The sequence below is a fragment of the Bos mutus genome, chromosome 21 (assembly GCF_027580195.1).
Source record: "Bos mutus isolate GX-2022 chromosome 21, NWIPB_WYAK_1.1, whole genome shotgun sequence".
Lineage (NCBI taxonomy): Eukaryota > Metazoa > Chordata > Mammalia > Artiodactyla > Bovidae > Bos > Bos mutus.
In genome coordinates, this window is record NC_091637.1 from 55,965,495 (window position 1) to 55,993,473 (window position 27,979).

The 27,979-nt window shown below is 42.1% G+C and overlaps 3 protein-coding genes across 7 annotated transcripts in view; 1 reads left to right on the forward strand and 2 right to left on the reverse strand.

Annotated features, from left to right (window-relative positions):
- ATXN3 (ataxin 3) overlaps positions 1-7,125 on the reverse strand; it is a 37,443-nt gene extending 30,318 nt beyond the window's left edge. For 2 of the 3 annotated variants that reach the window (XM_005910256.3, XM_070357866.1), the window contains exons 1-4: positions 7,045-7,125; positions 2,188-2,352; positions 1,915-1,959; positions 329-414 (exon numbers count right to left, since the gene is read on the reverse strand). In XM_005910256.3, the coding sequence (XP_005910318.1) occupies positions 329-414; positions 1,915-1,959; positions 2,188-2,352; positions 7,045-7,068 (320 nt within the window). In that variant the 5' untranslated portion in view covers positions 7,069-7,125. The remainder of the gene's footprint in view (positions 1-328; positions 415-1,914; positions 1,960-2,187; positions 2,353-7,044) is intronic. The other variant, XM_070357865.1, reaches the window with a different exon arrangement.
- A 7,392-nt stretch (positions 7,126-14,517) lies between these two features.
- Positions 14,518-21,635, reverse strand: NDUFB1 (NADH:ubiquinone oxidoreductase subunit B1). Its single transcript, XM_005910258.2, has 3 exons — positions 21,434-21,635; positions 15,579-15,723; positions 14,518-14,634 (listed from the first exon to the last, which is right to left on the reverse strand). Exons 1-3 carry the CDS (start codon positions 21,573-21,575, stop codon positions 14,598-14,600), a joined length of 324 nt encoding a protein of 107 aa, XP_005910320.2. The 5' UTR covers positions 21,576-21,635; the 3' UTR covers positions 14,518-14,597.
- A 138-nt stretch (positions 21,636-21,773) lies between these two features.
- CPSF2 (cleavage and polyadenylation specific factor 2) overlaps positions 21,774-27,979 on the forward strand; it is a 32,013-nt gene continuing 25,807 nt past the window's right edge. The window contains exons 1-4 of one of the 3 annotated variants that reach the window (XM_070357869.1): positions 21,774-21,927; positions 22,719-22,837; positions 23,313-23,389; positions 25,192-25,253. The gene's annotated coding sequence lies outside the window, so the exon portion shown is untranslated. The remainder of the gene's footprint in view (positions 21,928-22,718; positions 22,838-23,312; positions 23,390-25,191; positions 25,254-27,979) is intronic. The other 2 variants (XM_070357867.1, XM_070357868.1) reach the window with 2 other exon arrangements.

Sequence of the window (27,979 nt, forward strand, 5' to 3'; positions counted from 1 at the left end):
TATGATGACTTAGGATTATATTTACAGTTTTAAGAATCACTGATTTTTAAAAAATTACAAAACAGTATAAATCTCTGTAGAGATCGGTGATGCCATACAAAAACAACAGCACCACACCCCATTCAAGGATCAGCTCTGCACTGCCATACATGGAGGGATCAGGGAGGCTTGGGGGACACATGTTCACAGACAGCCCCAAAAGGCAAACCAGGAAAACCTGAGGGGGTAAAATGGGAAATATCATAACCAAAGCAGGCCAGACTTATTTTTCCCCTTTAAGAAGGTATAAATTTAAAAATCAAATATAGGAAAAGCAAAATAATCTTACATGGGATCAATCCTGAGCCTCTGGTACTCTGGACTGTTAAACAGGATTAGTTCTAAACCCCAAACTTTCAAGGCATTGCTTATAACCTGTTAAAAAAAAATTTTTTTTTTTAATTCCAAATAAGTAGTGTTAAGCCACGTTAGTTATAGAAACAATTTTAGTTCATAGATAAATTTCCCCGGTAGGCTATGGGTTTTAAAGTGCATGTGTGTGTGTGTATGTGTGTGTGTGCATGTGGGTATATCACTATATGCATCAAATATCCATAAATAACAATACAGACATAACATTTAAAAGAGTACCTTTTACACTAATTTTCTGGAATTGTATGAGAACCATACAATTCCTAGATAGAACTGCCTCCAAAATCTAGATATATATTCTATCCAGTAAGTGCTACTCTTAAAACAAGTCCATTGCATTCATTTGGCTACTATGAGTCCTGCTTTAGAAAACTGACAGTAAACTTACTATACGGAATAATGATAAGTTTACATCTATTAAAATGAGTTATTTCTGAGGATTTAAACTGAAGTTTTCATCAGTTCTAAACTTCTTTTATTGTGGGTTTGTGATTTGTAGGAAACCAAAAGATAAACCTGATTATTTCAAAGTGAGAGAAAAAAAGGAAAAATTTTGAAAATTTACCACCTACCCTCCAAGGTACCCAACAAAGCAGCAAGTGAGCCAGGCATGAGTATAGACAAAAAGTGAACGATTTGTAGTGGGCAAGTGTGGACTGGTGCCCAGAGCAGCACTGCAGAAACAGGAAATGGCCAGCACTGAGCCCACTCAGGCCCCTGCTCTGGGCCCGGCAGCAGCTGTTACCTGTAACCACCCACAGTGAAGCCCTGGCTGCAAATGCTGGTGACCGACGAGTCCAGGAGGACTGAACAGGGGAACACATACAGAGATATCTGCAGGTCCCCCAAGAGAGGTTCTAAAGAACTCTGGATCCACCTCACAGGTGTTAGGAATGGAATGAAAGAGCCACAGATGAAAGAATCAATCTCACGAGTGTCATATATATATTCACCCACAGAATTCAAGGGGAGCGATAAGTTCACAAAAAGGGAAAAGACGAAAGCCACAGACCATAATGAAGGAATTCAATCCTGGTAGGCTGATTTAAATGCAAGGTTAGCAAAGGGTTCCCCTCTGTCCATGGGATTTCCCAGGAAAGAATACTGGAGTGGGCTGTCATTTCCTTCTCCAGATCTTCCTGACCCAGAGCAAACCTGCGTCTCCTTCATTGGCAGGAAGATTCTCTACTACTGATCCATGAGGGAAGCCTTTGAAATACTGTGAATTACTGGAATTACAGTTATTAGCATACAGATTCAAATTAACAACCTCCTTTGAAAAAGGCCTTCTCTAAAATGAAGAATCTACTGTCCTAATTTTCATGTTTATCTATATAGAAAACTAGTATTCTAAAGGATAATCTTATACTCTTATACTCAACCTACTGGAAGAACTTCTGAAGGTCACATCAATACAGTGACTATGAAAGGCTGTGAAAAGCATACGCTGAGTTTAGTGCCTGGGATATAAACAACACTTAGCACATGCTTGTGACTACTTACTTGAATAGAGAAAAAGCCACTGTCATCCATATTTCCAGAAGGCTGCTGTTGAATTTGGAGAGGTGGTTGGGGCGGAGATTGAGGGTGGGGAGAGAAGGGTAAAGTGTCATTAGTGTGTGTATTTAAAATAACATCTTGTGCATTCCCATCTACAAAGCCAAGAGCTGAGTTATAATTAACAAGTCAGATCCCCATTGGAAGAGCAGCTCATCCCTTTCTAAATAGTACCCACATTTTTTGAGAAGCGTGATTTAGTGAGTTTAAAATCGGTACCTGCAAAAATGTGCGATAGTCTTCACTAGTAACTCCTCCTTCTGCCATTCTCATCCTCTCTTCCTCATCTAGCTGATGTGCAATTGAAGATAATTCCACAGGGCTGAAGTATTCTCCTTGCAGTAGGTTATTCAAGCAATGTTGAGCACAAAGTGAGCCTTCTTGCTAATATTTCCAAAAGAAAAAATTCAAATGTGATTTGTAAAACAGATTTGTACAGTATCTTCTCCAAAGAGATATGTAATCATTAACTTCTTAACACAGCCAAACCACAAACATTTTCAGCTTTAGAAAGCATGAATAACCCAGGTATGGGCATTTTCATTTGCTAACATTTATTTCATAATTCTACCACTAATAAAACTATAATTATATGATCAGTTATATGGTCAAAAACTTAATGATTTCTATTAAACAAACATCATCTATATAAAATCTCATATTTTACTAAAAATTACTCTACAATAAACATTTTTGCTGCTGCTGCTAAGTCACTTCAGTCGTGTCCAACTCTGTGCAACCCCATAGATGGCAGCCACCAGGCTCCCCTGTCCCTGGGAGTCTCCAGGCAAGGACACTGGAGTGGGTTGCCATTTCCTTCTCCAATGCATGAAAGTGAAAAGTGAAAGTGAAGTCGCTCAGTCATGTCCAACTCTTCTCGACCCCATGGACTGCAGCCCACCAGGTTCCTCCATCTATGGGATTTTCCAGGCAAGAGTACTGGAGTGGGGTGCCATCACCTTCTCCTACAATAAACATTTAGCCTCCCTCATTTTCAGTAGCTAAAATAAATTCACTTTTGGAGATTCCATGGTAAATCACTAACTCTGAAAAGAACATTTAATCCCTAGAACATTTGTTCTTTCAACAAGATTTAAATGTTCATTCATGGGATGTTTACGTACTCCATTTAATGAGTACATTTAAAGGTTCGTTCATGGAATTTCAAATCCATGAACAGATGAATCTCAAGAACTGACACAGTAAGACAAATTCTGTTCCATGTTTATGGAGACTTGTAGCTACAAAAATGAGGTTCTCTTAAAGAAAGATAAGGCACACACTGTGGTGCAATGAGCAAAACTGTCCAGAAAATCATGCTTGGAGCTCACTTCTAGACAAGGCAGCAAGGAGACAGCATCCAAGTTCAAGTCTCCATGGGATCACTGGCTTCCTGTTATGGGAGTGGGAAGAATACAACTTTCTACAAGCCCCAGGGTCTTCGGGCACTGGGCAACTGGCTTTCTCACGCTACTGGCACCCAAACCTAAACCCAGGCTACCTTCAACTAAGTAGCCTGAGTATCATCCTTCTCCCCTCAACAATGCTACTCTCCTGTTTCCCTATAAGAAGGGAGACTCATGGGTGGATGAGGTCCCTCCCTGTGCACCCAGCGCTGGGCTGGACACCAAGGAATGATGACAGTTGGGAGAACACCTTCTCCTGCTAATAACCCTGATGCTCTAAGTTATCCGTTTCCCTAGAAAAGTCTATTCTTTAACCCAGCCTGTCTGACATCCTGCAATTTGTTCTGAGCTATGTCATACAACAGATCTGACCCCAAAGACCAACACCATGCAAGACACATCTTTTTCCTGATTTAATTTTCTGGGGACAAAATTCAAGAATGCAGCATTGAGACAGTCTGAGTGTGAGCTAGGGGGCTGAGACAAGTTTATCTTCTTATTTTGGTGCTGAATACAAAGCTTGAACTTAACGAAGGCGCTACCTATCCCTCAAATCATGGCTACGATGGCGAGAGAGGACTTGCCTGCGCCTCTGTTTCCTTCTACTGTATTTCTACTACTAGAAAGCACCTCCCACCAAATAATACGTGAGTTGGAGGGAAAGACCCTGATGCTGGGGAAAACTGAAGGTGGGAGAAGGGATGACAGAGGATGAGATGGCTGGATGGCATCACCGACTCATGGACATGAGTATGACTAAACTCCAGGAGTTGGTGATGGACAGGGAGGCCTGGCGTGCTGCAGTCCATGGGGTCGCAAAGAGTTGGACACGACCAAGAGACTGAACTGAACAGATGTCCTACTTATACTCTATTGAAAAATGGGCAAGACAAGCAAGTACTCAAAAGAGGATAGCCAACGGATTAAAAAACACAAAAGGGGGCTCACCTTCATTTAACTATGAGAGGAATGCATATTAGCATTAACAGTATGTTATTACTACACACTCCAGAATGACTAAAATGTTGGAGAGGATTAGAGACATCAAAACTGTTCCATATTACTGACGAAAGTGTAACTTAGTATAACCACTTTGGAAAGCTATCTGGAGTATCTACTACAGCTTAACATATACCAACCCTATAATCTAGTAATTCCACCACTAGGTACATAGCATAAGCAACAGAAATGCATACAGATGTACATCAAAAGATATGTATAACAATGTTCATAGATGCATTATTTGTACTGGCCCCCAAACTGGAAACTAGCCAAATGCTCCTCACAGTCCAATGGCTAAAATGTGTGATATTCACAAAGAAATACTATATAACATACTACGTAACAATGAGTTGCTCAGTTGCCACCAGATTCTTTGTAACCCCATGGGTTATAGCCTCCCAGGCTCCTCAGTCTGTGGAATTCTCCAGGCAAGAATACTGGAGTGGGTTGCCATTTCCTTCTCCAGGGGATCTTCCTGACCCACCGATTGAACCTGGGTCTACCTGCATTGCAGACAGATTCTTTACCATCTGAGCCATCAAGGAAGCCCTATTATATTGGCCACCAAACTGGAAACTACTCAAAGGCTCCTCCCAGGAGTATGGCTAAATTGTGTTACAGTCACAAAGAAATACCATATAACAACATACTATGTAACAGAAAATTAACTATATAACATAACAATACTAATTAATTAACTACAACTACCTGCAACAAAATGGGTAACTCAATCAGTGTTAAACACAGTTCAGTTCAGTCGCTCAGTCCTGTCTGACTCTTTTCGACCCCATGAATCGCAGCACACACAAGACAGACTCAAAAGAGTATACTCTATATGATTCCATTTACAAAATCTCAAAACAGACAAAACTGATTAATCGATGATGTTAGAAATCAGGATAGAGGTTACCCTTGCAGGGGTGGAGGGAGACTTGGTATCCTGGAAGAGGACAGAGGGGGCTTACAGGATGCAGGTAAATGTTCTATTACTTGAGGTAAGTATTATTTACACACGTGTTCATTTCATGAGAATTCACTGAGCTGTACTCTTATGATCTGGGTGCCCCTACACGTGTTATCCTTAATAAAAAATTCAAATAACAACAAAAAAGTCTCTATTAAGATAGGCCATTTCACTTCAAGAGCTACCTAATACAGTGACCAGATACCGCAAACAGCAGAAGTGGTATTCAAACCCAGGCAGAGTTTGTACTAAGTTAAGTGAATTTTCATTAGGCTAGTGTCCAACTTCTTCTGATCCCATGATTAAGTGGTTACCTCCACTGCAATCTATCTAAACTAGGTACCAATGAACATTGTTTTTTAAAAAAAATACATTGCATGGTCCTCAAAAAGTGATGTGGAAAGATTTCAAGTTTTCAATGTGAAACATCTGGTCCTACACCAAAGCTTCTGAAATTAGTCATAAAAATATGTCCACTCAACGTTCTTTTCATCCAATCTCCTTAGCCAAGCAACTAAATTTCTCTTGTCCAGGATTCATATATGTCAGCCAACTGAAAAGATTAGTGATAACCAAACACTGAGTCCTTCCTCATCCAAAAAAAAAAAAAAAACTTTCTGAAATGTTTTCTATAGAGAAAAGCATTCCATAACAATTTGTTTGAATTTATACTGCACTTCCTTTGTCTCTGATTGCTTTGATTGCTGTGTGTGTGCATTTTAAAATGGATATATAAGTATTTAACAGAACAAAACCCCTTTGCTCCTACTAAATAACAGCCTCAGCAGCAACTCATTCCAAACATGAAACTATTATGAAATAAGATATGTGTTTATGCCGACCTGAGGAAGGTTTCATTCACACTCAAATGAAATGGTAATTGTATGCGAAAAAAGACGAGTTTATCCACATGCCACAAACATTAATCGTCAAGTGCATAGTCATGGAAGAATCAAAGCACAATGGGCTAGGCAGACAACAACAACATTATTCCTGCCCATCCTTAATACCTAACAAGAAAGCTGGCCTCCTGATCCGGCAAGATGCCACTACCGAAAGAAACGAAACCCAAACACCTCGTAACAGAAACTCTTGTGACGACTTCCCAGTGCAGAGGCGCACCGGGTTCCCTACTTCACTTCGCTGAAGTGTCACGCCCTCCATGGGACGAGCCAAGGTCCCTGCCTCAAGAGGCTTACGGACCCAGTGCAGGACAAGGATCTAAGGGTATGGGAGATTCCAATATAGAACTGAGAAGCCCAGAGAAGGAAAAGTTAATTCTTCCAAGGACTAGGACTGGCAGACTGGGGTGGAGTTGGGAAGGATAGAGGGACATGTCCAAGAGGTGACTAGCTAGGATGTGGGGAAACGGAGAGAGGGGGACAGAAGAAATTTCACGGAAAGTGGAGGGGAGGCGCAGAAGCCATACTCTCTCTCGTGCCCGGAGGCGCCCCCGGCCCGGCCCTTATCCCCTCCGGGCTTCCTGAACATCCCCGGACCGGGTCTCCTCCGGATCCTCGGGCACGGGCCTTGGGGTGCAATGGGGACAGCGGTGAAGCTCCCCTCGCGGGGAAGCTCCTCCCGCCCGGCGAGATCTGGATGGGGGCCTCTCGGGCCCCACCCAGCTCCCCGGGAGGCGGCGTTTCCGCGCCCCACGCCCGCCACCGCGCCGTGGACAGCTCCCCACCGAACGTGGACACTCACTTTTTCGTGGAAGATGGACTCCATGTTTATTTGTCTGGAGCCAACGGCCCCCGCGCTGAACCACCCCCCTCCAGCTCCGCCCCCGGCCCCACCCCTCTGCCCCCGCCCCGCCCCACCACGGTCTGCCCTGCCCACGTGCCTCACGTAGACCAATAATCTCCGAGAATGCGACTCACGTGGAGCGACCAGGCGTGAACACTGGGGCGGTAGATGAGGGGCACGTGACCTTCGTAGCGCATCCTAGCATTCCTGGGTTAGCCCCTCAAGCTGGGGAGTGCTGCAGCGCCTCCTGCCGTATGGAGGATCATCTCGCCTTCCCACTCATTGTGATGGATTCTTAAGCTTCTAGGGATTTGTTTTGAATAAGGATCACTGAGGTTCTATGTTCTTTTTGTTTTCTACTTTTACTTTGTATTATCTTTTTATCATATTTGCTTACGGTAATTTAGTATCTTTCTCCTCCCCCACAGAAATTTTCATTGCATCTCTCAACACTGACCACATGTGTGAAAATGAGAGTTATTATTTACACAGGACTTACTGGCAGGTGGGCACTCTTGGAAGTGCTTTGCATATGTTAAGAAATTTAATACAGCAAACTTTGATGTGGGCATTATTATCCCTATTTTACACACGGGGAAAGTGAGTCATGAAGATAGTACAGCACAACTACAAAGTCCAGACACCTTGTTACTAGTTGTAAGTGTTCTGGCCCTGAAGTGGAAGCATAAATTGAGGGAGGTGAAAAGCCTAGGATAGTGGTGGAGGAAGCTAAAGGAGCAGGATAAGCGCAGGTCTTGTATCCTGAAACCAGGTTAAGGAAGGTGTGCTTTTTTTTTTTTTTTTAATCTTCTCCTTGGCACCACAGGCATGTAGGACCTCAGTTCCCAGGTGAGGGATTGAACCCAAGTCCCTTACATTGGAAGCATGGAGTCTTAACCAATAGACCACCAAGGAAACCCTAGGAAGGTGTGCTTTTTACAGGCAATGGGGAGCTATAAAAAGATTTTACAAGGAGGTGAGACAGACTCAGGTTTGTGTTTTAGAGTGATCAGTTTGGTGGAAGCAGAGACCCATTACTGTCAGAGGAATCCTGGGAGAGATGACAGTGTTTGGACTAGCTTCATAACTTAGTGATGGAGAGAGACCATTTTGAGAGATAATTAGCAAGTGAGACTGAAAATATGAAAATGTCCCACTCTTTGTGACCCAAAACTATAGCCTGTCGGGCTCCTCTGTCCATGGAATCCTCCAGGCAAGAATATTGGCATGGGTAGCCATTCCCTTCTCCAGGAGATCTTCTAGACCCAGGACTTGAACCCCATGTCTCCAGTATTGTAGGCAAATTCTTTACCATCTAAGCCACCAAGTAGGGAGACTCAACAAAACTTGGTGAGAGAGTGGGGAATGAGAGGGAGAGAAGTGTTAGGGTCAGACTTCTGGGTTTCTGCCCTAGGTAGCCACTGTAGCAGGAAGGATATTCACTGAGGTGGGGAGTAATTGGGAGGAGAAGCTTTGGAGAGGAGAAAAAGACAAAGAATTTATGCTTTGCAGATAATTGGCTGAATGTGAAATATCTATGAGATATTCAATGTTGAGGTGGATGGGTGGATAGATAGATATGTTGTTTGGCTGTGGAATGGGGAGTTGTCGGCAAAAAAAAAAGGGAACTGAAACCACAGAAGTAAATATAATCATCTTGGGGAAAGGAAGAAACTGGGAAGAGGATCTAGCAGAGCCCTGAGGGTAGAGAAGGAATAGCTAAGGAGGGAGGAGAGCAGGAGGGTGTAATGTTATGGAGGACCTGCAAAGGAAATGTTTCAAAGAGCAGTTAGTGTTAGCCGTCCAGAAGTCCAGCAGCATAGGGACTTACAAGAGCCCACTAAATTGTGTTGTTACAGAGACCATTGGTGACCTTGGTGAGTCCATGTCCAAGGGGCAGTGGGAGGGAAGGAAATGAAACTGCCTGTGAGGACCAGGTGCTCAAGTAAAGAATTTGGTTATCATTTGTCAAGTGTCTCTGCATGTACAGTCCACAGTCTTGTATTGGAAATAGTGTTCTTAAGAAATTGTAGCCTAACTGGGGAAACAAATCATGGTCTCAGGAAGTGAAGAATAGGCAAACCAGTTTTTCTGTTTTTTTTTTTTAAAGAAACTATGCGTCTGTGTAGAGAAACATGTTTTGTTTTTATTTTTTCATGTACATGCATTACAGAACTCTGGAAGAATATACAGAAAACTCAGAGGTTACATGTTTGAGTGGGAAGGGGTCTAGGCAAATGGTGGTAACAGTGGGATGGAGACTTTTTACTGTACACAATCTGGGTCTTGATTTTTTAAAATATTTGTTTACTTGACTGTACCTGGTCTTGGTTGTGGCCTGTGGGATCTAATTCCCGAATGAGGGATCAAACCTGGGCCCCCTGCATTAGGAGCACAGAGTCTTACCCAATGGACCACTAGGGAAGCTTCTAGTCTTGATTTTTGAGTTAGTTAATGCATTACTAATTCAGAAAAATATGTGGTTGTGTTCATTTCCTATTTTGTAGCAAATTACCACAAACTTGGTGACTTAAAACAAAAATTTATTCTCATTGTCCTTGTGGCCAGAAATCTGAACCCAAGGTATCAGCAGGGCCCTGCTCTTTCTGAAGCCTCTAGTGGCAAGTTCTTTCTTGCTTCCTTCAGCGTCTGGTAGCTCCTGGTGTTCCTTAGCTTGTGGCAACCTAACTCCAATTTCTGCCTCTGTCTTTACATGGCCTTCTTCTTTCTGTGTCTCTCTGTGACCTCTCCTCTTATAAAACACCAATCATTGAATTTAGGTTCCACTCTAATCCAAGGTAATTTCGAGTTGATATCCTTAACTAAATATATTGGCAAATGCTCTATTTCCAAGTAATGTCTTTGGTTTTGGATGAATTTGAATTTTGGAGGATCATGATTCAAGTCTACCATAATTAATTGCTTGTGTGTGTGCTCAGTCCTTTCAGTCATGTCTGACTCTGCGACCCTATGGACTGTAGCCCGCCAGGCTGCTCTGTCCAAGGAATTCTCCAGGCAAGAATACTGGAGTGGGTTGCTATGCTCTCCTCCAGGGGATCTTCCCAACCCAGGGATCAAACCCACGTCTCTTATGTCTCCTGCATTGGAGGAGGTTTCTTTACCACTAGCACCACCTGGGAAGCCAGATTAATTCCTTACCAGGATGTATTAATAAACTTTCCCAAATGACTGTATGCTGCTGCTGCTGCTGCTGCTAAGTCGCTTCAGTCGTGTCCGACTCTGTGCGACCCCAGAGATGGCAGCCCACCAGGCTCCCCCGTCCCTGGGATTCTCCAGGCAAGAACACTGGAGTGGGTTGCCATTTCCTTCTCCAATGCATGAGAGTGAAAAGTGAAAGTGAAGTTGCTCAGTTGTGTCCAACTCTCAGCGACCCCATGGACTGCAGCCTACCAGGCTCCTCTGACCGTGGGATTTTCCAGGCAAGAGTACTGGAGTGGGGTGCCATTGCCTTCTCCGAAATGACTGTATAGATCTGTTCAAATCCTTAGCATGTAGAACAGTACCTGGCAATATTTAGTAATGTTGAATTACTAATAATTATTTCATTAGGCGTTCCCTACATATTGAGCATGTGATTAATAGCAAGCAGCATAAAATGAAAAGATCAGTGCCTGCAAGTCAGAATCCAAGTTGTGGGTTTGGCTTTCCACTGAAGCCATGTGTGATTTGGGTATTAGATTTGTTGCAATTCCTATCTGATAACTCCACTCAATATTTGGCACATCCCAAATTTGACCTTCATAAGATAACTCATATTGTTCATCAAAACTGAGAGTCCACACTCTCCAGGAAGTGTTCCCTGCTCTTCAACTAATGTAGAAGTCCCTGTCCCTGTTCTGAGCTATTGTGTGTATCTGTATCATATCTGGTACCTTTTATACAGTATCATAATAGTTGGTTTGACCATATGTTTTCACTAATACCCTGTAAATGGCAGGTGTTTTGCACGCTCAGTTGCTTAGTTATGTCTGACTCTTTGCAACCCTATGGCCTGTAGCCTACAAGGCTCCTCTGTCCATGGGATTCTCCAGGCAAGAATACTGGAGTGGGTTGCCATTTCTTTCTTCAGGGGATCTTCCTCACCCAGGGATTGAACCCACATCTCCTGCATCTCCTTGCATTGGCAGGAGGATTCTTTACCATTGAACCACCTGAGAAGCCCATAAATGGCAAGGATCCATGACTTATTTGACTTTATGTATCTTGTGGTCAATGTCTTTCCAATGAACTAATGAAGCTAGTATCTGAAAATCATTTCTGATTCTTTCCCCTCCCCATTTTTCCATGTCACCTTTTGTTCCAATCAGTCCTCAAATGCTGTGTGTTCATGTGTCTTTCCTGTCTGCATTGCTACTGCTTTGCCCTCTTAGTCTCTTCTGTAGTCCAGTCCCAGGATCTCTGAATCGGTCTTCTAATTCCAGTTTTCATATGTTAACTCATAGTGCTGCCAGTGATCTTTCAAGAATGCAAACCTCACCAGTATTTCTCTTAACAAATGGAATGTGAATATATATCAGGCACTGGAACTATAATCATGAAAGAGACAAACAGTTTCACTTTCACAGAGCTTATATTGGGAGGAATCTTTACTACATAATTACACAAAGTTACTGTATTTGAAATCTTTCAATGGCTTCCTGTTGCTGGTTTAAAAAGTTCTTTATGATCCAGACCAAACACCTGTCTGGTTTTATCTCCCAGAATTCCCTCTGCTCCAGTCACACCAGCTTCCCTTGACTTCTGGAAATCCTCTGAGGAAAAGTCCTTTGTGCCATCACTATACCTGGCACCTGCCTACTTTAAAACTCTCATTACAACATACTGGACTAATTCATATGCTACTGAACTATCATCTTTTGAAGGTCAGAGGAGTCTTACTCTTTATATCAGAGTTGGTGCAAAGTAGTGAATAAATGCAAGCATTTTGGGGGGCACAAAGTATTACAAGAGTTCAGTAGGAAGAGGGAGAGGTTACTGAGTTAAATCGAGAAAGAGTTCTTGGAGACAGAGGAGATGGAACAGACGTACTTCCAGGAAACCTCTGTCACCTTGGATAGCTCAACTTTTCTCTAAATCTACTTCATTGAAATCATGTTAACAAGTGAGATTGCACAAGGATAGATCTTGAGCACTGACTCTTTTAAACTGGTCTGTATTTTGTTCCTCTAACCAAATAGTTTAACAGAATTTTTAATATGTGACATTTTAAAATGTATGTATCAGCATAAATGTCCTGAGTTCTGAAAAGAATGTGACGAGACTATCATTTCATTGTAATTTCACTTCCCCTAAATCCAATCTTACCAAAAGCAAAATTTGCTTTCCAAAAAGAGGTAGTTGGATATAACAGATGACATATGTGTGTGTATACAGAGAAGAAACCATAAGCACAATCATGACTACGAACATACTGTACCCATTTATTCATGCCCATACATAATCCTTTTCTCCAGCTCTTTCCTGGAGCCCACTCACTCCCTGGCAGCTGCTGACCTGCTTTGTTATTCTAGATTAGTCTGCAGTTTCTAACGTTCTGCAGTTTCTAATGTTCTGTACAAATGTGTCTTTTGGTTGGCTTTTTCATTCAGAAATTCATCTATATTATATCAACAGACCATTCCTTTTTATTGCAGAGTAGTATTCCATTAATACAATTTATCCCTTTGTTGATGGGTATCTGGGTTCTCGGTAATTTTTGGCTTTTACAAATAGAGCTGCTATGAACACTCGTGTAGACATCTTTGTGTGGATATATGCTTTCTTTTGGCATGTATGCATTTCTTCTGGGTAAATACCTCAGAGAAGAATGACTGGATCAGATGGTAGGTGTATGTTTATCTTGAAACTGCTCCACTGTTTTCTAAAGTGGTACAACTCCTAGCAGTTACATTTTCCATTCCTGCCAGCAGTGTGAGTTCCAGTTGCTCCACACCCTTGCAAACACTTGATAAGATCAGTCTCCTTAATTCTAACCATTCTAATAGATGTGCAGTGATTTCTTGCTGAGGCTTTCATTCGCATTTCCCTAATGACTTCTGATTTTGAGCATCTTTTCATGTGCATATCTGCCATTCTCATATCCCTTTTTCAGTGAAGTACCTGTTAAAAATCTTTTGCTTTTTAAAAATTTGGTTATGAGTTCTTTACATATTCTAGATATAAGTTCTTTGTTGTGTATGTTTTGCAAATAGTTTCTCCTAATCTGTGGCTGCATTTTCACTATCTTGTGTTTTTTTTTTAATTGAAGGATAATTACTTTGCAGTATCGCATTGGTTTCTACTAAACATTAACATGAATCAGCCATAGATTTACCCATGTCCCCTCCCACCTGAACATCGCTTCCATGCCTCTCTAGGTTGTTATTGAGCCCCAGTTTGAGTTCCCTGAGTCATACAGCAAATTCCCATTGGCTATCTATTTTACATAAGGTAATGTATGTTTCCATGTTACTATCTGCATACCTCCCACCCTTTCCTTCTCCCTTTAAGTGTCTTTTAAAAACATTTTTGCCACACTGCATGGCATGTGGGGTCCTAGTTCCCTGACTAGGGATTGAACCCATGTCTCCTACATTGGAATCACAGAATCTTGTCAGGCAAGTGTATGCTCCTTGGTTCTGTCTCGTCACAACAAAGATTTGGAGTGATGGACATTAAAGCCCTTGGCGCATCACAGCTCTCAGGTCTTGGACAGACTGTGTTATAGCTCTTAGACAAATCAGTGTTACATACAGCTCCATGCTACAGCTGTGTTTTATTTAGAAAATAGCAAGAGAATCCATCCTCGAGGCGTGAGGGCATGCTGACCCAAAGACACGAAGAGAAGAGAGTGGGGGAGAGCACCGGGAGACAGAGAAAGAGAGTGCTTTGGCTCCTCTTTTTATATGTTTTCTTCCTCCCCCCCTGGGCCGGCCCTATGTAAATTGGGCTAGCCAGGAGTGCTGTTTGTTCTACCTGAGGTCCTCACTCAGGTCCTCAGACCTTCCTTTGTTCTATTTTCGCTGGCTTTTTCCTTCCTTGTCTTTTAGCCACCGCCATTTTGGACTCCTGTTTCCTATTCTAACTACCTAACAATCTTAACTACTGAACCCCCAGGAAAGTCCCTGAATGGTGTCTTTTAAAGAGCAAAAGTTTTTAATTTTGATAAAGTATGTCTTGGTTTTAAAAACTGGTGCATGCTTTATATGTTATATTTAAGAATCTTTGCTAACCCCAAGGTCACTAAAATTTTTGGTTATTGATTTTTAGAAAATAAATCCTACCATATTCTTTTTAGAGATCCTTTGAAGCACAAGGTTTGAAAAAAAATTCTGAATAGTTGGGCTATGATTCGGTGACCATTTTTTAATCACCACATCTGTTATTGAAATGGGAGAGATTATTTCAGCACAAAAAGGATCACACTTTAAATTCTTCAAATTAAATAATGAGTGTTTTTATTTCTATTATAATTTTAAAAAAGTGAACATTCTGTAATTCAGCTGTAGCCATTACTTCCAGGTGACTTCTTCATTAGGTTTCAATTCCCTGCATAGAAAGAAAAAAAAAGGAGAAGCGAAAGTGTAAAGACAATTTTTATGAAGGAATAAAAGGGAAAGTCATGAGAATATGAATTTGGTGTTTTATACTGTATTACACTGACCCATTCAAAATATTTTATTAGATTGAGAATATTCATTCTATTCTCTTGTGATTTTAAACCTTTTACCACCTCTTCAATTTCATTTTTCCAGATTAAAATGTAATGTTTTTTTAACAACTGTAATTTCTCATTAGTCTATATGAAAGCAATTATCCTCTCAGTGACTTCATTTAATGTTTTAGACTCTTTCTAGCTCATTTTATCTGTCTCGAAATCCCTAACTGTGAACCTCCTCTATACACCTCCTGTGACTGCTGCTCGATTCTCTTGTCCTGTGAGCCTCCTCCTTCCGGAAATCACAGCCAGTGGTGGATTCCCTGTCTTGCTAACTCTAAGTCTGCTGCCAAATAAGCCATCTCCAGAGACACAATGGGACAAGGCGGCTGCCAGTTGCTATCTGATCACCCAACCATCCTGCCTAAAGCTCTTGAGGAGTGTTGCTTAGACCAGTGCCTCAAGCCATTAGTGCTGTTGATTTCAGCTACATCATGGACTAAGTCAGACAGTATATGATAATATATGTTAAAGCTGTATACAGAATAGGCTTTGATGAGATGGTATAAAACTGTTTGTACATTAAAATGTACCTTGAAATAAAAGATTTTCAAAGATCTGAAATAGCCTGTTCAGAAACTAAAGACTTGTTTACACTGCAAAAGTAATCATATTGCTTTATATAAGGGCTAAACAACAAACAAGACTACAAAACAGTATCACTAAATCCTTGGAGGAGTGGGAATTACCCCTTCTGTTTATTTTTGGCACAAATAATACTAAGAAGAGTACTTCCAAAAGCTGACTGTTGGTTTAAAAAAATACAAAAACTAACCTTTTATATAACAGACTCTTGTTCCGGAAGGCAGTTAGCTTTTCATCATTCTTTCTGTCCAGATAATATCCAAAGACAAATCCCATAGGGACAAGTACATGTACCCAGTGGTCACGCACAACCTGAAGTAAGTTCATCATGAATGCTATATTAAAACAAAACAAAAAAATAACCCTCTGAAATATAGCCACTTTTGAAATATCTTTCAAATCATACCTGAAACAGGGAGATAGCTCTAAATAAAGGAGATAGATCTTAAAAGCATAATAAGCCTCTTCAGAAGGTAGTACATTACTTAAAAATCTACTTAATGAAGATTACATAGGTGACAATGAGTATGAAAATTACACTGCACTAAAGTCAATTTATTAATTTTATTTCAAGTTTCACCAGTGATCTGATATATCACAGGAATGGAGAGAGTATTAAAACATTCTACCTGCAAAAGCTAAGTATTTTCACCCTCCTAGTATTGATTTAAAACTTTTACACATGTAAAATATTTTTAGATTTAGCATAGCTCACAATTTTAAAACTGATATAATAATATTGTCAGAAGCAGAATTCTTTAAAGCTATAATTATTGAAACCTATTTTTTAAAACTAATTTTAGAAAGGAAATGAAAACATGAGAAATTTTCTTAAGAACCATACTGAATAATGTCACAGTAGATCTGAATATCAATTAAATAACTCTACAAAAGATATGGAGAGAAGGGAACTTACTCTTGTAGAGTGACTACTAGGTTACCAGAGCCATCACATAGTCCAATATATAACATGAAAAATTATTACTCTTATTTTACAGATAAGAAAACAGTTTAACCCAAATAGGTATTACATATAAAGCTGGAATTCAAACACAGGTTCATCCCAAAGGCATAGATCCTTCCATCATATTGAAATGCCTCTCATAGAGACCCTTCCCCAAATTGACATTGCCATTTATGGTACTTAAGACTTGTTAACTTTTTAAGAGTTTCCAGGGCTTCCCTGGTGGTCCAGTGGTTAAGAATCTGCTTGCCAATGCAGGGTACACGGGTTTGATCTCTGGTTTGGGAAAATCCCACATGCTGCAGAGCGACTAAGCCTGTGTGCCATAACTACTGAGCCCATGTGTTGCAACTACTGAAGCCTGTGTGCCAAGAGTCTGTGCTCTGCAACAAGAGAAGCCACCGCACGGAGCAGCCTGTATACCGCAATGAAGAGTAGCCTCTGCTCGCCATAACCAGAGGAAGCCCACATACACAACAAAGACCCAGTTTAACAAACAGTGTTTAAAGAGTTTCCAAAAGGCAGAAGAGGATGACATCTTTATGGAAGAACTAGAAGTCATCACATGGAAAATAAATCTGCACTAATTCAATGGAAACATAGCTGAATCATCAATTTTCTGTAAAAATTTGGATCTAAAGATGAAATACATATGTATGCACATGAATCTATAATGAATAAATCCTGTATAATGTCTGAGAAGACATGGCAGCATCCCAGAAAGAGAATACATTACTGCTAATAAAAGGGCTTAGCTGTGTTTGGGAAGAAGCTGTGCTTTCTAATCTTAGCACTCAACTGTTCTAGGATTATGTAGACTGGATTCCTGCCTCTCCTAAAAACTGGTTCTCATACACATTCTAATTATTTCTCAAAGTTTACTCACTAGAGGCACTGGGTTAGGAAACAGACATGAAGTTAAAAGTCACACAACTATTATACACTGCTTTCATAGAGCATAATATTACACACAGCAGATTCCAGTCTGAATATCAGAGATCTAAGCAACATGACCTTATTCCTAGAAGGCGGTGGTTTTCTTAGCATTGTACCTCCCCTAAGTAACATTATTTGCATTCAGATCTTTGCTGCTGCTAAGTCACTTCAGTCGTGTCCGACTGTGTGATCCCATAGACAGCAGCCCACCAGGCTCCCCCGTCCCTGGGATTCTCCAGGCAAGAACACTGGAGTGGGTTGCCATTGTTGACCAACAATGTCAACAATTTGACCAACCTAGACAGCATATTAAAAGGCAGAGACATTACTTTGCTGACAAAGGTCTGTCTAGTCAAAGCTATGGTTTTCCAGCAGTCATGTATGGCTGTGAGAGTTGGACCATAAAGAAGGCTGAGCACCTAAGAATTGATACTTTTGAACTGTGGTGTTGGAGAAGACTCTTGAGAGTCCCTTGGACTGCAAGGAAATCCAACCAGTCAATCCTAAAGGAAATCAGTCCTGAATACTCATTGGAAGGACTGATACTGAAGCTGAAGCTCCAATACTTTGGCCACCTGATGTGAAGAACTGACTGACTGGAAAAGACCCTGATGCTGGGAAAGATTGAAGGTGGGAGAAGGGGATGACAGAGGATCAGATGGTTGGATGGCATCACCGACTCAATGGACATGGGTTTGCGCAAGCTTCGGGAGTTGGTGAGGACAGGGAAGCCTGGTGGGTTGCAGGCCATGGCGTCACAAAGAGTCAGACATGACTGAGTGACTCAACAACCAGGAGATAGCGAAGGATGGGGAACCCTCGTGTGCTGCAGCCCAGGGGGTTGGAAAGAGTCGGATACAACTTAGCGACTGAACACCACCACAACACTGAACCAACAAAAAAAGTAATTGCTGATTCTCGGGTCCAAGACTTCAGCCCATGGCCACCTGTGGGCTAATGCCATTACTGTTTGCACTCTTCTAATAGGGCCAGCAATGGCACCCCACTCCAGTACTCTTGCCTGGAAAATCCCATGGACGGAGGAGCCTGGTGGGCTGCAGTCCATGGAGTCGCTAACAGTCGGACCCGACTGAGTGACTTCCCTTTCACTTTTCACTTTCATGCACTGGAGAAGGAAATGGCAACCCACTCTAGTGTTCCTGCCTGAGAATCCCAGGGACGGTGGAGCCTGGTGGGCTGCTGTCTATGGGGTCGCACAGAGTCGGACACGACTGAAGTAACTTAGCAGCAACAGGGCCAGCAGACATTTCTCTCTGCCTTTACCCTGACAAGAAAAGATGAACCATGCCCCACGGGCTCTTGCTTAATACAGATTCTCAAAGAGACTCTACAGATAAGGCAGTAGGAGTGACAGATAAAAGGATTCTGTACATTTAGAACCCAGAGTTGGAGTCAATCACCATGATGGACTTCCCTGATAGCTCAGTTGGTAAAGAATCCGCCTGCAATATAGGAGACCCTGGTTTGAATCCTGGGTTGGGAAGATCCCCTGGAGAAGGGAAAGGCTACCCACTCCAGTATTCTGGAGAATTCCATGGACTGTAAAATCCGTGGGGTTGAAGAGTAGGACATGACTGAGAAACTTTTAGTTTCACCACGATGGAAGCGATTTCCATCCCTGAGAGAAAAATGGCAAATCTTACTCCCAGAGGCAACTGCACAGTCTACTACATAATGGGCTTTGGGACCAGTGACACTGAACATAAAATTTGTCCTACATATGTCACTGCAAGTGGATGACCTGGAAAGACAAAGATTGATGAACATAAAAAGTGAGCTAGATGTTTGGTAGAAACCAACATAATTCTTGAAAGCAATTATCCTTCAGTTAAAAAATAACTTTTTAAAGAAAGTGAGCTAGAATGATCCCCTTGAGAAGGGATAGGAGGAGCAGTGTAGACAGGTTCATGGTCACAGGCCCAAGACCATAAGATGGTTCTATTTAATGGACGAAGGGCAGTGAGCATCTGGGACAGTCTCTAATAAGACAAGTCTGCTGCTGCTGCTGCTGCTGCTAAGTCGCTTCAGTCGTGTCCGACTGTGTGTGACCCCATAGATGGCAGCCCACCAGGCTCCGCTGTCCTTGGGATTCTCCAGGCAAGAACACTGGAGCGGGTTGCCATTTCCTTCTCCAATGCGTGAAAGTGAAGTCACTCAGTCAGTGAAGTCGCTCAGTCGTGTCCAACTCTTAGCGACCCCATGGACTGCAGCCTACCAGGCGCCTCTGTCCATGGGATTTTCCAGGCAAGAGTACTGGAGTGGGTCGCCACTGCCTTCTCCGAATGAGACAAGTCTAGGTTTGGATAAAGAGTGACATCCACATGGGTGCCCTCAAGGGCACTATACATATTACTAGTGTCTTCTTTATATGAAGACTCTCAAGAAAAATTTTGCTTCTACTTCAGAATTGAGAGTAGCTATGGTATTCCTGAAAGAAAGAAAAAAAAAAACCTAAATGGTTTTTAATCTTCTTAACTCAGGGAACCGAATCATGTATCCTCTGATGCCAAAATTATCCAAAATTTTCTCCCTACTTTTAGAAAAAGCTGACTTTTAGAGCACTCTCTGTCAGGCATGGTTCTTAACTGCTTTTCATAATCTCCATTTCATGTAATTCTTATATTACTATACATGTATTAACTAATGCCATGTCCCCAGCGAAGCAGGAATACTTTTTTCAGATGAGGAAGTCCAGGGACAATCAAGTTGTCTAAGGTCACAGATGTAGTAAGTGCCAGAACTGTGATTAATACCCAGGCAGTCTGGTTCCTTGGTCCATGCTCTTTATTCATGCTTTTCTGTCTTTTACAGTAAGTATAAAGGTCAACATGTATATTAATCTTACTCTTGGCTTTATCTCATTTTCCCCACTCAAAGCATAATTTGAGATATTACAAGTGTCGTTCCAGACCACTGCAATAAAGCGAATATAGAGATAAAGTGAGTCACGAGAATTTTTTGGTTTCCCAGTGCAAAATAAAGGTTGCCACACACCTTCAGTTTGTAAAAAGTGCATTATCTGTGAAGCACGATAAAATATTTGCCTTATTACCTTTTCTTTCAACCCAATTTTTCCCACTTAACATCTATAAAGAAAATTGTATATGGTGTGATTTTTGTGAGTCCTCCTAAATTCACACAGGAAAAATATAGATGGTTAGACATTAGTCCTGACAGCAATTTATGTGTATTGATCCAAAGGGTCGACTTAACCTATAAAAAAATCAGTTCTGGATGGAAGGAGAAACTGAACTCTTTGAGGTCCGGAACCTCGACTGAATGACATGTACACTCCAGAAATCAAGAACGAAATTACTTTGTTAAAAACTACATTTTAAAAAAGTGTGTATTTTGGGGCTTGGCGGCTCAGGAGGGTTTGAGGCTTAAAAGAGAGTAAGGTTAGTTTCCAATCCTGAATAACGAGGAAGACAGAACTCTGAAACTTGGACGAATCAGAAATGCTAGCGGAGAAGCTGGAGAAGGCAACGGCACCCCACTCCAGTATTCTTGCCTGGAAAATCCCATGGACGCAGGAGCCTGGAGGGCTGCAGTCCATGGGGTCGCTACGAGTCGGACACGACCGAGCGACTTCACTTTCACTTTTTCCTTTCATGCATTGTAGAAGAAAATGGCAACCCACTCCAGTGTTCTTGCCTGGAGAATCCCAGGGACGGGAGAGCCTGGTGGGCTGCCGTCTATGGGGTCGCACAGAGTTGGACACGACTGAAGCGACTTAGCAGCAGCAGCAGCGGAGAAAATGCCCCTTCCAGGCTGTACAGCCCGGGAGCTGTGATCCCTCAGTCTGGGAGCTTTGATCCCGGCCGGTTCGCCTCCGGTCCCGTAACATTTAAAGATGTTTTCCAGTTAGGACAACCTCAGAATACTCTTTCCCAAAAGCGCCAGGCGGGAAGCATGAGCGCAGCCGCCCACCCGAAAGTCTGCTACTTTCCTTTCTCGGTCTTCTTCGCTCAGAAGCCTTAGGAAGCCGTCCCAGCCCCGAGGAGGCCCAGACCAGCCCAACCCCGGTGCACAAGCCGCCGCCGAGCGCTTTCCTAGAGGTACACCCTCCCCGCCTGCACAACGGCGAGTCTCCCCGCTTCGACCGCCCTGGACCCCAGACCCACCTGCGGCCTCGGAGCCAACAACGACCCCACGACCAAGGACAGCGGCGAGCGCAGCCAGCCACTCGCGCCGGCGGAAGCGGCGGCCTCGGGACCCACCATTAGCCGCGTCCGGTCCGTGAGAGGGGTGGCTCCGGGAAATCATATTTATTCTTCCTTTGACTGCTCGACTCTTCTCATATTTATTTTAGCTTCAACACGTTATGAATCCTTGAGAAGTGAAACTTCGGCCCCAGGTAACGAGACTCGGTGTAAGCGCCACCCTCTTCCTCCAGTTTTGTGCTCCCCCCCCGACCCCGGAAGATGGTATCACCCTGTGTCTCCCCGCCTCCGCGGGGTCGCCCTCAGTTTCAAAATGGCGGCGGCCATTGCGGGGCTTCTCTTGGTTGATCTTCACCGGCGCTGCTGAACCAACGTCAGCTTTTCTCGCTCTTGAACGTGGATTCGATTAGGGGGTTGGGAAGGGCAGTGGACCGCTTTGGGGCAGGACTTATGAGGCAAGTGGGGGCGGAAGAAAGCTGTGCGCCTTTGGATGGGGGAGGGGGCGTCTCGGCCCTCGGGGAGAGCCCGGCTCCGACTCCGCCCGGGTCTCTGCGCGGGGACGTGCCCCCCAGGGCTTCGGCTGCGACCGTCCGGGTCGTCCCCGGCGGAAGTCCTCAGCTTGGGAAAGACAGTGACTTCTCCGTGGATCCAAAGCTCCCTATCTTTCATGGCAGTTCCTACGATTCACTCCCAAGCTCTCCTTTCCTCCTTTCTGCCGTTTTCCGCCTCCTTTTCAGTCTCGATGCTGGAGGAGTTAATCCGACTCCAGCTTCGGTTCCTTAGCCTTTTGGTTAACTTGTTCTCAGCCCCCTTCCTCTGGGTCTTCCCGTTGTCTCGTACTGAGAGACCACGAAGCTACTGGGCACAAAATAGGTGTTCTTTTTAGTTAATCGACTCCACAGACCTTGAGGACGTTACCATGCTTTTAAAACAGTCTCCGCAACCCCCTTCCCGAACCCTCCCCCTATCCCTGCATAGCCTTTGCGCGCTTCCGGCATCATCACTCTATATACATTCTCAACGGTAAACAGGAGGTCAGAATAATTTTAACTCCGGCAGGTCTGGCTTCCTGTGACCAGGCGAACGTGCGTTATCAATTGCCCGTGCTCTGATTTTTTTTTTTTTTTTTTAATTTTAGAAGCTCTTGGAGCCTTTTATGAAACTAGTGCTCTCCCGGAACTGACCAAGAGGAGACTTTTCTCACTCGAGCTCCAGAGCTAACCCAGACTCTTTCGTTTTCCCTTAGATTTTGCATGGTTCCCCTTTGTTGTCATCAGCATATGCAGCCCTTATTGAGAACGAGTGACTGTGACAGATAATTGAGGTGAAATGGTCAGCAATCCCCGCCCAGAAGGAATTTATATGGTGAGGATTCAGTCCGTTCAGTACACATTTGTGTTGCTTTGAGCCCTGTGCTTGGCATTGGCGATAAAAAAAAGATTCATTTTACTCTTTCCCCATTCATTTAACATCCATTCAACATATATTCTTTGAACATATATTCTTTGTGCCCACTTGTGTTAACTAAAAATGAAGAACATCGCCCGGAGACACCAAAATAGCTTTCAGTTGAACTGGGTCATTAAGGGTCAAAAGGAAAGTACTAAAATCAGGAAAAGGTCATCCCTGGATACAGTACAGCGATGCAGAGACTGGAGAAGTTTTGGCTTACTTAGGGAGAGCAGGAGAAAGCAGCCTTGAGCATGCAGTGCAGGGATGGTTGGTGAAGCAAGAGGGAGATTAAGGTAAACTTGGGAAGGACCGCAAGGTGTTCAGACTTAACAAGGAAGTATTTAGCTGGAAATCACAAGAAAGAGGCGCAAAGATATTTGTTTTTTAGGATGGTCGGTCTGATTGCTTTGTGGAGAATCAACTTGGAACAGAAAAACTAGATGAGAGGAAATTGCAGTTATTCAGGTAAGGCAATGGGTGCCTCTGCTGAGGCAGGAGAGTAAAGGATGTCAGAGAGACTTCTGAAATGCCAAATAGGGTTTAACTGATGGGAGCCAATTTGGTGGTCAGAGGGTGACTTAATTTTTAGTCTGGGAGATTAAGTGGTTGGTGATACCATTAAAATCAAGTCTAAGACATGAATGTAAAAATAGTATGATGTGAGCTTGTACTTTAGGAGTGGCAAAGCACAGTCCAAAGCATTGATTTTAGAGTCTAGACTTGGGCTATTACAGTAGCCACTAGCTACCTGTAGCTGTTGTGCACTTGAAATTGTGGTTGGTTTGAATTGAGAGGTGTTGTAATCATAAAATACAATGAGTTAGTACCAAAACTCATTAATGTCTTAATAATGACTACATGTTGAAATGATAATATTTTGGAAATATTGGGTTAAGTAAAGTAAAATTAACTTCACAAACTTCAGTGTGACTGTGAAAAAATTTTAATTACGCTTGTGGCTTGCATGATATTTTTGTTGGACAGAGCTGTTCTAGTCTAGACTAATGATACAGGGATTAGTGAGGATGTTAGATTTGAGCTGGGCTTTTAGATGATGATAGTGGTGATCTCAGGGCAGCTTGCTGACGCCCTCCGTTACCTGTTAAGGTGTTCAGGTTTTGTTTTTTTAAACAGAAGCCTTCAGAGATTTTTCAGCAAGGGATCATATTCAGGGGTGTTTTGGAAGATTAATCAGCAGTAAGGTTTATGTTGAGGTGAAGGAAGGAAAGGCTGCAGGCAAAGAGAAACTCTAAGGTAGTGAGACCCTGTGTAAGGGTGCTTGCAATATGAACGGAAAGAGAAGAATAAATGTACAAAAGTATTCTAAGGGGGAAATAATCAGGAGTTGCTAAAGTCTAATAGTCCAAGAAGTAAAGGAAGCAGTCGAACATGTAGAGTTTCAAGTCTTGGTTACTTAAATAACAACCAGTGAATTCTGTGTCATAGGTATAAGGTACATGTGGGGCTAAAGAAAGTTAGTCTCAAAATAGAACCAGTAAGTTTGAAAGGAGGAAGTGGGCTGCTAAATACTCTCCTTTTTTTTTTTTAAATCTCCCTGCATTCTCTGTCTTCTTTATCTAATCAGTCATGTATACCAGCTAGTTTTTTTTTAAATATAGAACTACCTGTATCATATTATCTTACTTGATTACTGCTGCTGCTGCTAAGTCACTTAAGTTGTGTCCGACTCTGTATGACCCCATAGACGGCAGCCCACCAGGCTCTCCTGCCCCTGGGATTCTCCAGGCAAGAAAACTGGAGTGGGTTGCCATTTCCTTCTCCAATGCATGAAAGTGATGACCTTAAAATGTCTCTGTTGCCTCTTCTCTTTAGCAATTATAATTAGGTCCAAAGTTTCCAAGGCCTTTCATTGACCTTTTTCTATTCATTAAAACTTTTTCATTTTTGCTTCCATGAAATTGTGCCAGGCTAGTATTGTTACTGGAAAGTTTTTGTTTTGTGCTTTTGATCATGTTTTTCCTTTGTTTTGAATACCTTTTCTCTTTATCTCTTTTTACCCATGGCCTACCAGTTCTTAATGAATAATTTAAGATCCCACCTCTTTTTTGATTCTCAATAACATAAATTAATGTCAGTTTTAAAAATCTTATTTCCAGGATTTTTTTTTAAAGGACCATGTATTATTGTACTTGCTGCTGTTCACTGTCTTTACCTTAGGAGAAGACATAGAAGTTAAACACCAAAATTAAAAACAGAAGTAAATCATCATACCACATTCATGAGACTCTTATTTCTTTATTTTTTAGATATATAAAGAAGTCTTCCTTTGAATTCATTGTGTTTCATCCCAAATACAACTGAGATATCAGTAAGTAAAGACTGTGTAATAAAGATACAGCTTTATTATAGTATAAGCAATTATAATAAAAATATCTTTTCATGAAATTTCTTTTTCATGAAAAAGAAAATATCTATTTCATGAAATATCTTCTCATGCAATCTGGGTTTGTCTGCAAAAGTTATAAATGAGCTCATTCGGTTCTATCTGTAAGACACTTTGTATTTTCATGTCATAATCTAAATAAAGAAGGTGGGAGAGTAAAGTAGATTTAAGTTGGAAAAGAGTTTCTCTTAGGCCATTATTATAATTGTGGTACACGGAGCTTTTTGACAGGGAGATCCAAGTCCTATTTAAAAATGTATTTATAAATACGTTTCTTCAAATAGAGAATTAGTATCTTTGTATTTCTCATACCTTAAAAATAGGAACACACTAAGTCAATGTATTTTTAATTTCAGTTTGTTTTAGCAACAGTGGTTGTTAAACATCCACTGTGTAAGCCATGCTCATATGGTAAGGGTACAAACAGATCAAACCTAGTCCTGTGTTCAGAGAGCTCTCCCAAAACCAAAGGAAGTGCATATAAATAGGTAGCTGTTCAGTTCAGTCGCTCAGTCGTGTCTGACTTTTGGCGACCCCGTGGACTGCAGCAGGCCAGGCTTCCCTGTCCATCACCAACTCCCAGAGCTTACTCAAACTCTTGTCCATTGAGTCAGTGATGCCATCCAACCATCTCATCCTCTCTTTCCCCCAGTTTCCCCCTCAGTCAGTGTCTCCCATCAGGAAGCTTCCATCTCCATCAGAGGGCAGACAGAATGAAAACCACAATCACAGACAACTAACCAATCTGATCACATGGACCACAGCCTTGTTTAACTCAATAAAACTATAAGCCATGCCGTGTAGGGCCACCCAAGACGGACGGGTCATGGTGGAGAGTTCTGACAAAACGTGGTCCACTGGAGAAGGGAATGGCAAACCACTTCATTGTTCTTGCCTTGAGCACTCCGTGAACAGTACGAAAAGGCAGCTGTTAATGGTGTGGAAATAGCAGTAAGGTCATTTAATACTAGCCATCTTCATTTATTCATTTAAGAAGCACTTATTGACCACCACTATGTGTTAGGCACTGTAGGGGTGCTGGCATAAAATTATAATCAAAATAGACAAAAGTCTCTACTTTCATGGGTCCTTTTCTGGTGTAGGGGTTAAAAGGAGATAAGGGGTTGGACAAAGTGAGCAAATAAGCAGCAAGTACAGGTGGCTACTATGTATTTTGAAGAAAATAGAAGGAAAATACAAATTATAGGATGTAGTTGAGGTGGGGGTGGACTTTAGAGTGGTCAGAAAATGTCTCTGAAAGAATGAATTTGAGGTAGGGAAAACAGTAACTCAGACTAGTTAGAAATCTTGGTGACAGCAGAGATAGAAGGAAATATATGAGAAATTATTGTGCTTGAGAAATATTATAGAGGTAAAAAGGCAGGATTTACTGATGGATTAGATGTGAAAAACAAGTAAAAGATCAAGGATGATGCCATCAGAGATCAGATGATCTTAAAGCTCTTAAGACTGTAAAATTACCTAGAGAGAAAAGAGAAAGTCCTGCAGAAAAGCACTGCCTCATGTAGAGGCTGGGGGAGAAGGAGGAATTAATTAAGGAGCATGAGGAATGGCCAGTTAGATATAAGGAAAATCAGGAGAGGGTTGACCCAGAGGAACAGAGGAAGGTGTTTCTGGGAGGATGGAGCTGTTAATTTTGTTGAATGCTGCTACAATTTCCAGTACGTTGGGACCACAGAAATGTCCATTGGCTTCAGTTGTATAGAGGTTTGTCAGAGACCTTCATGAAAGCTTCTAGTGATATGGTGGGGAAAGACATCAGATTCAGTGATTTGAATGGGAGATAAGAAAGTAGAGACAGGTCTGTGGACAAATATTCTGAGAAATTTTGTTGTGAATGGAGAGTGTAGAAGCGATAAAGCAGTTGCAGGGAACTGTAGGATTGAGAGAGGGTTCTTTTAAGTTGAGAAATTCTAGAGGATCTTTGTATGCTAATGGGAATGGTACATCGGTGATTCATTGGTGATGCAGAAGGAGGGGATGACTGAAGAAGTTATGGAGAAGATAAACAGGAGTGGGGTTCGGAGCACACACACAGGATTGGCCTTGAATGAGAGCTGGGCTATTTGTTCTGAATGATGGGAGACACAACAGTGTATGTGCAGATAGGTTAATGTAATAGCTGTGGTATCTGGAAAATGTGGAGTTACTGTCTGATTATTTTTGTCTTCTAATTGAGGAATGAGGTGAGATTATCAACCTAGTAGGGTAGAGGGAAGGATGTGTGATGCTTGAGCAGAGAAGAGATGTGAAATGATGGTCTCAGATGGAAAGTCAACCTACTAAGAAAAATCAGATTGGTAGGTAGGACATAGCACCTGTTTGAGATCTTTGGCCATGAATTTAAAGAGCAAATAGCATAGTTGTGTGACTGGCTTTTTCCCCCTCTGGCAGCATTGAGCTGCTAGAAAAAACAAGGTACATGATTGGAGTGAGTGAGGGTTAGGATTTTGCCAGACTTATACAAAGAAGGACTAGAGCTGCAAAACACTTGAGTATTTAATCAAGATGGCTCGTGGATCCATATAACTTAAGTGGAGACAGGAGGTGGTCATGGACAGTGAAAAAGTAGTCAGTAAATACAGTGAGGCCAAAGGGTTTTTGCAGTGGGAATTCTGGAGTAGGGATGG